The sequence below is a fragment of the Crinia signifera genome, chromosome 2 (assembly GCF_055691185.1).
Source record: "Crinia signifera chromosome 2, ASM5569118v1, whole genome shotgun sequence".
Taxonomy (NCBI): domain Eukaryota; kingdom Metazoa; phylum Chordata; class Amphibia; order Anura; family Myobatrachidae; genus Crinia; species Crinia signifera.
In genome coordinates, this window is record NC_139218.1 from 257,205,290 (window position 1) to 257,219,889 (window position 14,600).

Below are 14,600 nucleotides of genomic sequence, written 5' to 3' on the forward strand. Positions count from 1 at the left end.
CTTCTGCTGTTCAAACTATGTTCTGATTTCAATTTTCCCAAATAATCATATGTTTTAATTACATGCATAAATCTAATATGTTTCAACAACTCTCTCAGCTGTGCTATACTATCATAAAGCCTAATGAGAATCTGGGGGTATATTGTTTATATTAAATATTCACTTTTAATTTTGTTTTACCATAATCAGCATGCTCACCGTGTACTTCTAAATCTGTTTTAATTAGCTTTTTTGTTTCATAAATTTGCAAACTGAACATTGGTTAATACACGAATAGCTCCATATTGAGACATTGAGATTCTAATTATTGAGAAATTAAACATAAAATAGACTTAAATTACAATGTATGACATATTTATCACACTTTATAATGTTGCATTGTACCTACTACAGCAATATATTTATGTACAATATACTCGTCATACTGTACAATTTCAAAAGGTTTGACTTTCAGCGGAAGGAAAGTCTAATGGCAATGTATAGTTGTTCACATGTTTACCAATCTTGAAAAAAAAAATCACCTATTAAATTTTGTCCTCACTCTCTTCTATTATAATGCATTATTTAATTGGCTGCTGCTATTGCTTATAGAAAGCACCTTCAAACCAGGTATACTAATTATGTGAATAGACAGACTAAGTATTCTAAGATCTGGCAGATACAGTAGCCTTTATACTCTGGCTAATATACAGTATCACAATGATCTTCACACACTCATTAAAAATAATCAACAGTGGTCAAGAAAGTGGGGAGCATGTGCAAAGCTTCTGGGCACATTCACTCCTTCTGGCAAATTCCTTCTTAGATGGACAAAACCATGTGCACTGCAGGTGGGGCCGATGTAACATATGCAGAGAGAGTTAGATTTGGGTGGGGTTTTACTTCAAAATGAGATCTCTATTGCAGTGTAAAAAGAAATTTTCGTATTTTCCCTGCACAGAAACAAAAAAACTCACCCAAATCTAATTCTACCTGCACATGTTACATCTCCCCACCTGCAGTGCACATGGTTTTGTCCATCTAAGAAGGAATTTGCCAGAAGGAGTGAACGAGAATAACCCTCTTTGTGTCTTTCTTTATCTGTGATATTGGCAGAGATTATATTTCAATATTTTCAATACATCCCACAGATTTCTTACGATTTTGTAATAAATATTGAAATGAGCCAGACTGCCGTGAATGCTAAGTAAGACGAGCGTTTGTTGGGGCGAAAGAGAGAAAGAAACGCTGAAATAAATGCTTTTGTCCTCAGGTTGTTCTCTTGTCAATCACTTCATTATAAGTCTGACAGGTTGCACTTGGACAGAGAATTAGGTGTGTGGCTAGGGTCTGGTAAACCTAATTGTTGATAAATAAAAGAAAATTCCCCAGCATGATGGAAATGAGAAAAAGTAACTGAATGCACAATGTTTTGTATTCCATCTATCAGCCTTAATTTCTATGTAGGTGACTGACAGATAGGACCAGATTTTCTCCAGGTTTCTTCCTTCATTATGTAGGGGACCACTTAAAGAAATAAATATTACCAATTTTCTCTAGGAGAAAAGGCAATAATAATAATGGAAAAAAGATACAGTATTGAAGATGCAGATTTTTTTTAATTTTGAAAACTCACAGATTCCGTATGCTCTGCCTTCATTTAATTAGTAGTGTGGAACTGAGAAGGATAGCTAAATAAAACATGGTAATTATGGATATATGGATAACATTTGGATACATTTACTAAATGTTCTAATCATAGCAACCAATCAGATTATGTCTATCATACAGAGCATGATTGGTTGCTATGGGCAACGTCAGCTCTTTTCATTTTTGAAACCTAGTAAATGTACCTCCTAGAGCAGGGATAGCCAACTCCAGTCCTCGAGAGGAGGATGTTTTCCAGGTGTCCTCACAGAATCACAAGTGAAGTAATTAGCTCCAGCTGTGGATCATTTATAATGTGTCAGTCAGTAATGAGTGCACCTGTGCCTCAGTTAGGTGATCTAGAAAACTTGAACTGTTGGTAGCTCTTGAGGACTGGAGTTGGCTACCACTGTCCTAGAGTTTAGCATTATCCAGTTTTGGTGTACCATTTTGTCATCACCTGTAGCAATAACGCTGTGCTCTCTCTATCCTTTAATGCTTTGAGTGCAAAATATCAGCTAAAAGTGCCAGCGTCACTCACATTTGTTATATAGATTAAAATAAAAAATGTGTAAAAAAAAAGATTATATTTCCTATATTAGATAAACATTGCAGGTCATTATGATGATTCCAAATGTTTGCTTGCCAATTTTTTAACCCTATTTTGACAAATTCACTTGGCACTCAAAGGGTTAACAATATCTGCTGCACCTTTCTCAGTTCAGCTCCTTCAAGTGTGGATCAAGTGTCCAGGAAAGTTCACAAAGCATACCATTGTAATCTTTTTTTATTTTCGTCGTGTCTAATTGTTTTAGTGTTCATATTTATTTTAGCATTTTTCTTGGACAAGTAGTAAGGTAAACATTTGCTTTGATAGAAAGTACAAGATAATAAATAATAAAAGAGAAAAAAGTGTGATCAAAAGTCTGACATTGGGACATTGGGCCTCATACTAAGGGGAGAGTAATGCAAGAAGGTGCATGTGATGTCACCTTGGAAAAATAAAAAAGTTGCAATTCACAGGGTGGAAAATCCATGTGTTATTTTCCCTGTGGGGGCAAGTAGTTTTTTCTTTCTGTGAGTACTATTTTATGTTTGGTTACTGGAGCAGGGGGATGTAGTGGGGTTTGGGGGGATAGCTACTCCAAAAATTCTCGCACTTTTTGTAGACCTTGTAGATTTGGGGTCAGCCCTGGCAAATCTAGAAGTTTAGAATCATAGATTTAAAACACAATGTATCCTGAAATAGCATCAAATGTACTGCAGTAGATTACCTCAGAAAAACATGATGTAGAGCAAGCTAGCAGCTTGGGTGAAAGGCTGGCTTTATTCTGATGTCTACAAGTATTACTGCAGTGTCACATTTTTTTGTAGACCTTTTGAAAAATTGCTGCTTGACAGTTACAATTTGTCATGATTTCCCACTGGCAAATGGCCTTTTTAAGAATCTATTATTAAAGTTTGTTAATGTTTTATGTATTTAAAATGTTTCCTTCTGACATGTTAAGATGTATAAAATTGCTGGTCATATGTCTTCTCCTTCTAGCATTGGCAGTGAATAGTTCTTGAGTATCACTAATCATATAAAGCAAACACTAAGTATACATTAGGATGGTCAAATCAGTATTTGATATAATAGCATAGTACTGACTGCACACAGTACTTAAACTAAGAGTGTTTTGTTTAAATGTGATATAAAATAGAAGTGTTTATTTTGTCAAAATTATAATTATGTAAAAAAGGTGTATATGGATGATATTTTAGATTGAAGCTAATATTTATTTTATTGACTACAATAAACAAACCTTTTTTATCATATTTTTCATACCAATGTTAGAGTAGAAGAACACCTGCTGTATCTGTGACTTCTCTTTCAGAGAGACTGATACCATACAGCAGTGATGGCCAACCTTGACACTCGCGCTGTTGTTGAACTACACATCCCAGCATGCCCTGCATCAGTTTTAGCATGGCCAAATAGTAATACTGTAGCAGGGCATGCTGGGATGTGTAGTTCTAAAACAGCTGGAGTGTCAAGGTTAGCCATCACTGCCATACAGACTTCCCTATTCATCTATAACTCTGCATAAGACCAATGCCATATAAGAGCCCAGATTTCTGCGGTATAGTTGCAAAAGTCCTGCAGACAAACTATGGGGGTTATTCTAGTTCACTCGGAAAGGCACAATCACTCTGTAATGGACAAAACCATATGCACTGCAGGTGGGGCTGATGTAACATGTGCAGAGAGAGTTAGATTTGGGTGGGGTTTGTACTTCAAACTGATGTCTATTTTGCAGTGTAAGAATAAAGCAGCCAGTATTTACCCTGCACAGAAACAATAAAACACCCAAATCAAACTCTCTCTGCACATGTTATATCTGCCCCACCTGCAGTGCACATGGTTTTGTAAGAGAGTGATTGTGCCTTTCCGAGTGAACTAGAATAACCCCCTATGTTAGCTCAGTGGGTTAGTCATCCTGTGTTTATATATATATATATATATATATATATATATATACACACAAGACCTGCACTCTCACCCCTGTGTCAAGGTAGCCGCTAGGGTGCTGTATAAATAGCAATGTGAAGAGCAAATGCTATATAGATACAGAAACTCCCGTGAGGGAAAACAGCACTCACCAGACTTCAAAGCAGCAAAGGTTCTTAAGGGCGCGGTGTCCCGTATTTAATGAGCAAAAATTTGGAGCCTGCCGACGTTTCAGGACTACAGGACCATTCTCAAGGTAGCAAAGTATCCAACAAACATCCAGTGCATCACAGTAATCAGTCCCTGTTACCCTTTTGATTGCTGTAATGCACTCCACATTTTTGCTCATTAAATACGGGACACCGCGCCCTTAAGAACCTTTAATGCTTTGAAGTCTGGTGAGTGCTGTTTTCCCTCACGGAAGCTTCTGTTTGTAGATAGATAGATAGATAGATAGATAGATAGATAGATAGATAGATAGATAGATAGAGAGATATACAGAAGTACCACCGCACTCGCCATTCCTAAGAATGGGGTGCAAACAGCACCCACACTTCCCAGGTTGGGATGCAGTGGCCTGTGACCACACACTCTAGTAAATACAAATACAGGGGCCCAACACTCATCATAATAAACTAACTCACCTTAACATACAAATAATCAATTAAATAAATAATGTGGTTTTAGTTCATAAATTGATCAATGCATTTAAGCTTGCAGCCCATCGCCAAGGGACCCCATTTCACTGCAAGTCCTACACTAACAACTGGTCTCTCAAGAACCTGGCAACTACTTACACATCATAGCTGAAATGAACATGTGTTTTTTTTCTTGGTTTAAAGCTCACCTGCCAACTACCTTTATGGCTTTTAAAGATGAGGCAGTCACCTAACACACCTGATTTGTATTAAAGGGGCAGCTGACACAGGTTTCAGATGAATGAGCTTATCTAGGGTGCATGAGAAAGCTATGATCACATAATTCATAATTAAAATTTAAAAATTAACCCACACATATAGAGGTACAGATGTAACACCGCACTTGCCATTCCTAAGAATGGGGTGCAAACAGCACCCACACTTCCCAAGTTGAGGTGTATTGGCCTGTGACCACACACTCTAGTAAATACAAATACAGGGGGCCCAGCACTCACCATAATAAATTAACTCACCTTAACATACTAATAATCAATTAAATAAATAATGGGGTTTTAGTTCAGCCCATCCCTATGCGATGGGCTGCAAGCTTAAATGAATTGATCAATTCATAAACTAAAACCACATTATTTATTTAATTGATTATTTGTATGTTAAGGTGAGTTAGTTTATTATGGTGAGTGCTGGGCCCCCTGTATATAAGCCCTGGTCAGGTGATCCAGCATATTGGAAGCCCTCCCTCCCGTCCACCTAATTTTTTGATTCGATTGGATTTGATCCGGTGCTCTTTTCACTTTTAGTAGTTTTTATTCAGATGGGTGGGAATGCGCTGCCAACCGGTGGTCAAAATGCAAAAGTGGTCATTGTGGAGCACCCCCTTTTGGGAAGACAGCAGGTGTTTCTTTCCCCCTATGGGTGGACAATGGGCATTCCTGTGCAGGGACATCCATGCTTTGCCACATTAAAGGGTGGGGAGTCCTGCACAATGCAGGATATGCAATTAGGAGCAGGGGGTAAGTCCCCTCCTGGTTATTTACATACATAAAATTCAGGTAATCAAAATCAATAAATACCTGTTGACCTTTTAAATCAAATGGTTGGTGTCCATGTCTTTATTTCTTAGTGCTAATTTAAGTTCATGTGTGTCACAATAAAGCAATGGGTGCCTTAACAAAATATTGTATGTAGGTGCAAGCCTACAATTCATTGTTATTATTACAGGCTATTCACTATTATGATTCTGGCCAGAAATACATACAAAATATTCTCACATGTGTTAAATAAGTGATTCCTTGAGTACACGGATGGAAAATATGCAAGTAGGTAGATCTGAGTGTACAATACTTGCCTAACCTCCAGAACCTGCAAAAGGCTCTTGATTTTGAGGGTAATCCTCTGCAGACCTGGAAGGGTAGGTGGCTGTATTACATTCCACTGCATCCTGCCCGATTGCTAGTTAGAGTGAGGATAACAATGTGAAGTATGTGGAGCTAACGACATGGCATTTACATTTGGGGGTGGGGCCTGATGACATGACATGCCCCAAAGTGACATACTGAGCCTCCTCTCTGGGCTTCTCCCAGAGAGGATAATAAAAACCATCATACAGTATGTAGTGTACTAATAAAATGCAATTTAAGATTAAAAAATAAATCTCAAAGTAAATAAACAGCACATTTGCAGAATGATTTTGACGTAATGTTATTCCATTGTTTTTTGTGTCATTTTTTATCCATTTAGGAAACAGAGGATGCTATAGCAGCTAAGCAGCCACATGTGGAAGGGATATTGTCTAAGGGATATCAACTGCACACAGAAAAATCCACTTCTTATGCTTTAAAGGTAAATGTCCAAATATTATTGATTTTTTTTTATCTTTTTTTTTCTATCTGTTAAATGTTTCATATGTGTGTGACAGGGGTGTAATTAGATCTTATGGCGTGCCATCCCCTCTAAACAGTCCTCAACTCAGCTTATTCTAAAGGCTACACAAATCTGAGGTCTGGCATAAATCAATATCCACCACTAGGGGCCTGAACCTTAAATGCATTTCATTCTTTCCTCAGAAACTGTTTGTTGAATGAATGAATGAATGAATGAATAGCATTTACTATGTTTGTATGATAGTAACACTGGATTGGCAATTGAAAAAAAAATATTCCCTATACAGTAAATTGCAAATAAGGTAGAGATATATTTATTTAATTGTGCTAGCAGAAAAAAATATATAGCGTATACTAGCTTCCAACAAAGGAAACTTTAAAATTAAATTAATCGTGGCAAAATGAAAATATAGGACCTTATTCTGGTTGGTGCGGTAATGTCCGCGTGCGGTCGGTCCGCCGATGTTTTGTGTCTGCGCATGTGCAGAGGCGTCTCTGCGCATGTGCGAACGGGACGCACGTCCAAATTCCGCATGAAATGTGTACACTACGAACAGGGGGTGGAGAGGGGCGTGAAGGGCTGTTTGGGCTCATTACCATATGTTTACACCCCGCGTTTCATGGGCGTTCCCATGAAAACGCTGGGCGTACGTATGGTAATGCGGTCGTGACGCACGTGTAGGGGGGCGGACATATGACATTGCCAGATGTCAGCTGCCCGCCCAGATCCCTGCTTTTGCACTGAGAAATGCCCGTGTGGTCTGAGGTTGCGGGAGCTGCCTGACCACTCGGTCCTGCATTCGATGGTCTGCGACCAACGAATGATGGGGGAGGTTCCCTGAGATGGAGGAGGTGTATTCATGAGAAATACACTTGCGGTCCGTTCGGACAGCTTCTTACCGCATTCGGATGGAGTGAGCGATCCGAACGAAAGGTGGGGTTTAGCACGCACGGTCCTGGCCGCATATTCGGCTCCATCCGCACAGACCAGAATAAGGCCCATAGTTATTTCTCTGTACCTGACATATTACACACATAAATATATTTGAGATCATTCAGGTGCAAAATCCTGTTACACAAACTATTCCAATCTACCAGGTACTGCATTACCATTGTAATGGACATCTCATTTTCATTGCAATTTTTTTAAAGTCACTGAATAATTCGCTGCACATCATATTAAAGACCCATTGAGGGCCATAAAATACAGAGAGCATTTACTGCTATACATTTAAGAGTACAATCTAGTGATTGCCATATAATACAGAGAACATTCTTATGATCACAATACAATGCAGAGAACATTCTGAGACCATCATGCAATACAGAGAGCATTTATTATATATAGTACTTAATTAACATCTTTATTATCATAATTTTCATTAATTGATCAACTCATCTTCAATTATTTCAGTCAAATCAGTAAAGCTCTCATTGGCTACCTTCATCTAATCAAAAGATTATCCTAATCATTTTATAAACCACTAAACCTTAATTAACTGCATTTAAGCATTAATCCTTTTACAATCATAGTACAATACACTCATTACTATTCCCCTTTTTTACTGATTAAATTCCCTCAACTTGATGCATTGCAACCTCCCTGGTAGGACTCTTTATTTGACCTGTGTAGCACTGGTACACACCAGTAGGGGCCGCTGTCTGGAATCCACTCCTTCTTTACTATCAAGATACTAGGAGTTAATGTGCTTGATGATTGGCATCTGTGAGGAGAATGTGTCTGCCTCCCCCCCCCCCCCTTTCCCCATCCACACTTAACTCATTACTGATCTAATTTTCCTCTCTATAATGATGCCAATGTGCAGAATGTACCTTTTGATGTGGAATGACCACCAGATGTTTTGACCCATGCACTGTAGCAACTGGTTTAAAAGCCCCCATACGAATAGAAGAAATGTTTTTCACCTGGTATGCCACAATCCACCCTCCCACTTTCCTATTTCCTACCTGATTACCTGTCCTTCTAGTTAGAAAAAATTTATTATGAAAACAACATACTGTATTAGGTGTCTGCCAGCTCCATGCATTTTCTGGTATCTCATGTGAATGTTTGTACAGTCCTGACACATTAAATATGTTCGGTGAATGTAATGCCACCCGAGTTCGGTGGCAGCGCAGGATCACTTACAAGGCAAAACTATGCCTTGTAAGGGATTGCCCCTTTAAAAAAAACATCTGCATTGGGTCGGCATCCCTCACTGCCGCCAAACTTGGGCGACATTACATGCTGTCCATTATATGTGTGTGTTTATAAGCAAAAACTGGAGTTAATTTTGGCACTAGTCTCATTTCTGCCTCTAGAGTAATGCTTACACCCAGAACTTTATTCATGTGTTTTTACAAAGAGAAAGTAAAGACACACAGTATGCATTATTCTTTTTCTCATTGTGTCAGTGCAATATAAACCATGACTGTGCTGTCATCAATATAAGCTGCAGCAAATTTTCTTTTAGTATACTATAGTTATCTTACTTTTGATGCAAAATAATAAATTGTTGAAGTAAATCCTGTTAAATATTTGTATTCTAATAACAGTGAATGTTTGAAAGATACTGTATATCCTACAAGGTTTGTAAAGGAAATGGAAAAACAAAAAGAGCACTGCTCAGTTAAAAAAAAAAAAACAAGTGAGAGAGGATTTTCTTTAGATTTGTTGCATAAATAATTTGTGCCTTTTTCCAGCTCATGTTCTAGTTGGAGAACCTTCGGCAAGTTACTTCACCTCCCCAAAACAACCTTTTAAAATAAAGCAATGCTTACGGCAATTCAGAGTTTGCACAGAAAAATGGATTTGGCACATGTAGATGTTAGAATAGTCAATTTCAAACCTATTTCTATTGTTTGACATATAAATCTAATTATATTCCATTGAAACGCACTTTTGATTTGTGTCTAACATCTAAAAGGCAATGGGAAGATCTGTTGCCTCTCTTTGTTTTCATGGGCCCAGGAGGAAATACTTCCTATCTGACCATGAGCTGTGACATATAGGTATGGATTGTTATTCAATCCCAGTTGACTGTCTATCATAAAATGCCGAGGTAGAACAGTTTGAAGAACTTACTATGCATGTGTAAATTGTCTATAAAATGCTGTCGTATTGCTATATGACATTTACAATATGGTTTTAGTAAAACTTTCATGTAGCTTTATTTAAACCATGAAAACTTGATGTCGCTATTAGTTTTTATTTAGAAGGTGCACCTCGATTGCACACCCATTGCATCAACTTCTCTGCGCTCAAGAGACACACTAGCGTGCAACTTAATGCCTAAAACTAAAAGTGCTGCAAAGCAGGTGTGGCTCAAATACCAGGCTGACTGCGCCTTTGCTAGGGGTGTTGCTGCTTGGATGGGCAGCTGAAGTCAACCTGCCAGCAGAATCTAGTCTGCTAATTACATGAGGGGAAAGCTGAAGAATTATTTATAATAAATAGCAGTCTGAAGGAACAAAACCAATCAGAAATAATATTAATCAATAGCATAACACATGCCTCATTGATTTACATTAAAAACACCTTTTAGTAGGATTGCTACTTTAAGCTTTCCTTTTTCTTCTTTATAATATAATACAATACATGAGTTCTATAAATCAAACTGTTTCTCCATTTTGGAATTTACTTTTGAGAAAATTTCTAATGCTACAAACAAAGTATATGTCTTTCAACGAGAAGAATCTGTAACCAGGGGCAAGGATTTCTAAAGGGGGTTTCCAGATGTGATGACACTAGGATGCCACTGTTCACTATGCAAACACAATAGTTCGCAGAGGGGAGGGTTAGGCTGTGAAAGGATTAGTTTGTGGAGTGGAGTGTTAGGCCGTGGGAGAGTTAGGCTGTGGGTGGCAGTGGTGTGCATACCTCCCAACATGACCCTCTCCAGGAGAGACAAAATGCTCTGTTCCTTGGCTTTCCTCTTAATATAGGATTGCCATTATCTGTGTTCAACAGGTTAATTTATAAGAAAGGCGCTTCAACACAGGTGATGGCAATCATACATGAAGACTAAAGTCCAGGAGCAGAGCATTGTGTCTGGAGAGGGTCATGTTGGGAGGTATGGGTGTGGGATAAGCTGCAGCAGGGAACACTTGGCATTGCAGATATGGCTCGGAGATGAGACACAGGAGAGTTATTATTACCTGTGTTAGGGACAGTGTAGGATGGGTGTTTACCTCTTCCGATCTTATCAATTGACCGTTGTCCTTCTTATCATACAGCAGCTGCAGTCAGAGATGGGGTCTGTTTAGTCAGTGTAATGGTCATCACTGGCCCTCCAGCTCCATTCTGCTCTGTGAACCTAAAAAGCTGGGAGGAGGTGTGGTCCCTGCAGAGCGTGAGCCGCTACTGTGTGCAGCTGCTACTGTGTAATATCACCAGGCCAGCGAGCTCCGTTACAGGCACTGACTGTGTGCAGGGTGGGCTGTTCTGCCCTGCATAAAAGTCTGTGCCCCTTGGACTTACAGGTACTGTGCAGCTGTGCTAGGACCAAGCTCAGGCTGCAACTTCCAGCATTATTGGAGTCAGTGCAGCCTTAGCCCAGCTCTGCCCAACAACCGCAATGGCTTCCAATATGTGAGTGCTGTACTGTAGCCTGGCGATTTCAACACAGGTTAACTCCTTGCACTGTCTCTGCGTGCCAGAGTTACTTTCCCTGTAAAGAACTCTGGGCTCCCGCTGCTTCGCTGCTTAGTGCCCAATGCTTCCTAGCACAGAGAGCTCCATAGCACGCTCATCGTGAGGAGCTGCAGGGCAGGCATCTGAAAATCTGCCTCAGGGTCTCTGCTGAGCACTCAGAAGCTGCAGTAGCAAGACATTAGCAGCCCACAAAAATAGAAACCCTCCCCTGCTTGGCAAATATGCAATATGTAAGCACAAATATGCAATATGTAAGCACAAATATGCAATATGTAAGCACATACATATTACTTGTCTATGTCTTGTTCTTGTATTAAACATTTATCTTCACACAGAAATCTGTGTTTGTATTCATATTTCATTCAAATTAAATAATGTTATTTCTGTAACCAAAACAAATTTCCTGTGTACTTATAACAGAGAAAACTAGAAGATCTGAATAAAGAGTGGAATACGGTAAATCTTTTACTAGAGGAGCTGAAAAGAAGGCCCCCTTTGACATCTGTAGAAGGTAGGTAACACATAATTATGTTAAATGAACATTTTTTCATTTACTGAATCAAATAGTCTATATAAAATGGTTACGCAACATTTAATACAAATAAAATATCGGTACTTATGTAATATCTGGGCTCCCGTTTTTCTTATGAGACTGCGTCCCCTCGCGGGGCTCGCTGCGCTCACCACGCTTCGGGCACGGTGGCTCGCTGCGCTCGCCACACTATATAAAATCAACTTCATGCTTGGTTGGATAGTAGGGGTATGAAAAAATGGGGTGCATTTAACATGGGAGCCCAGATAAAACATAAGTACCATTGTTTTTGGAAACCTGCATTTGCACAGTAGAATCCATACACTGCCAGAGCTTACTGTGTGATAGAGAGGGGGGCCTGCACAGGGTATGCACACTGGCTTCCTCCTCTGTTTAAAAGCCCCAGTGTAGCTAATACGTTTACTGACTTCAAGAGAAAAGAACAAATCCTTAAAATACAAATGTAAGAATTACTAGTAATGGTAAAGATACTGAGGGGGAAATTTACTAAGATGTGTATTCTACTTCACATGTGATGTTGCTATGGGCAGCCAATCAGATCCTGTCCACTATCTTCTAGAGCAGTGGTAGCCAACCCTAGCCCTCGAGAGCTACCAACAGTTCACATTTTCCAGACAACCTAGCTGCTGCACAGCTGCACTCATTAATCACTGACACATTTTAAAAGATACACAGATGGAGCTAATTAGCTCACTTGTGATTCTGTGAGGAGACCTGCAAAACATGCACTGTTGGTACAAAAATGGATGGCTGGATCACCCTTGGGCGCAGCTGCTAATGGGCTTCAAACACCTGATGAGGAGACACCACTCCTCCAACAATACATACACCACACAAATTTTCAAGTGGAGACCCTTTAGCGCTTATAACAGGAAAATTTACAGTACTTCCCTTTTATTCATTAGGTGGTCTTATAGGACAGATGAGTGGAACAGAAGATCCTTGTAGTCAATTTTCATTGATGATAGTTCATGCAAAAAATAGAGACAGAGGGATCATGTTATTTGAAATATGTCCATACAGCAAGTAGGTTAATGCACCCGTGCAGGTGGGCTGGATTTTGTGCAGCTGTTTCCTCCACCAAGAAATGGAATATGAAGGTAAGCGTACCCAGACTCACATCAAAGATGTGGCTATCAAACACATCAAGGTATCTTTTAATTTTTAATTTTTGATGCGTACCCCAACTCACACTGTGTGGATGTTGCATTCGCACATAAAGGTATCTTTCAATGGGGAAGACAAACAATGTTACCAAGGGGATGCGTACCCCAACTCACTGGAAAAAGGGCTGTGCCGTTCACATCAAGGTATCTTTCAGACCACTCAGTAAATGGATCATAAAAACTTTAATGTCTTCCACATCCAGAAGTACATATCATACAAGATAAAATAAAATAAAAACAGAGTAATCACTGTGGCTGCCGTACAGAGGGACAATGGTGAAACGTGAAATTCTACAACCTGGGGGGTCTTCTGGATGATCCAACCAGGGAGTGTCTTCAACCAGGGTCCCGAACTAGATGGCAGCAGTCAGCAAGCAATCACCTTCCTCTGATCACACAACGCATTTCGATCCACTCTGGGATCTTTTTCAAGTGTACAGAGGTGTGCATTTTATGGTTGGATCATCCGGAAGACCCCCCAGGTTGTAGAATTCCACGTTTCACCCTCTATACGGCAGCCACAGTGATTACTCTGTTTTTATTTCATTTTATCTTGTATGATATGTACTTCTGGATGTGGAAGGCATTAAAGTGTTTATGATCCATTTACTGAGTGGTCTGAAAGATACCTTGATGTGAACGGCACAGGCCTTTTTCCAGTGAGTTGGGGTACGCTTCCCCTTGGTAACATCGTTTGTCTTCCCCATTGAAAGATACCTTTATGTGCGAATACAACATCCACACAGTGTGAGTTGGGGTACGTATCAAAAATCAAAAATTAAAAGATACCTTGATGTGTTTGATAGCCACATCTTTGATGTGAGTCTGGGTACGCTTACCTTCATATTCCATTTCTTGGTGGAGGAAACAGCTGCACAAAATCCCGCCCACCTGCACGGGTGCATTAACCTACTTGCTGTATGGACAGATTTCAAATTACATGATCCCTCTGTCTCTATTTTTTGCATGAACTATCATCAATGAAAATTGACTACAAGGATCTTCTGTTCCACTCATCTGTCGTATAAGACCACCTAATGAATAAAAGGGAAGTACTGTTATAAGCGCTAAAGGGTCTCCACTTGAAAATTTGTGTGGTGTATGCACTGTTGGTAGCTCTCGAGGACTAGGGTTGGCTACCCCAGATCTAGAGGTTGATAAATAAATAATAACTAGATTCTGATTGGTTGCCCATAGAAACATCCCATCACAAGTAGAATACACATCTTAGTAAATTTCCCCTGAATGTGGCAGTTGAAAGAGAAGTTAGAGTCAAAGAACAATCATGTTTTGCTTTATGGGAACAATTTAGGAGAAGGTTTAAATGTGTCTTTAGTTCTAATGACTCAAATTGTTACATTTCTAGTCCACACCGTACATTAAAAATATGCTAGATACATTTCCATTTACCAGTAAATAACAGTTGTAAACTGGGTTCACACTTCCAACACATTTGATATAATAATGTATGTCAAAATCATAATGTTCAAATGTATTCTATAGAAATGTTATCCTACATAATCAGTCACTAGTGGTCATGTGTGAATAGGAAATATGTGTAGGTGGCTAAA

General features: G+C 39.3%; 1 protein-coding gene across 13 annotated transcripts in view; it reads left to right on the plus strand.

Moving 5' to 3' along the window:
* DMD (dystrophin) overlaps window positions 1-14,600 on the plus strand; it is a 1,973,025-nt gene that overhangs the window by 1,246,348 nt on the left and 712,077 nt on the right. For all 13 annotated transcript variants that reach the window (XR_014470468.1, XM_083174338.1, XM_083174337.1 and 10 more), the window contains 2 exons: window positions 6,514-6,615; window positions 11,731-11,821. Coding sequence is in view for 12 of the 13 variants with exons in the window: in XM_083174338.1 (XP_083030464.1) it covers window positions 6,514-6,615; window positions 11,731-11,821 (193 nt within the window). In the remaining variant the exon portion in view is untranslated. The remainder of the gene's footprint in view (window positions 1-6,513; window positions 6,616-11,730; window positions 11,822-14,600) is intronic.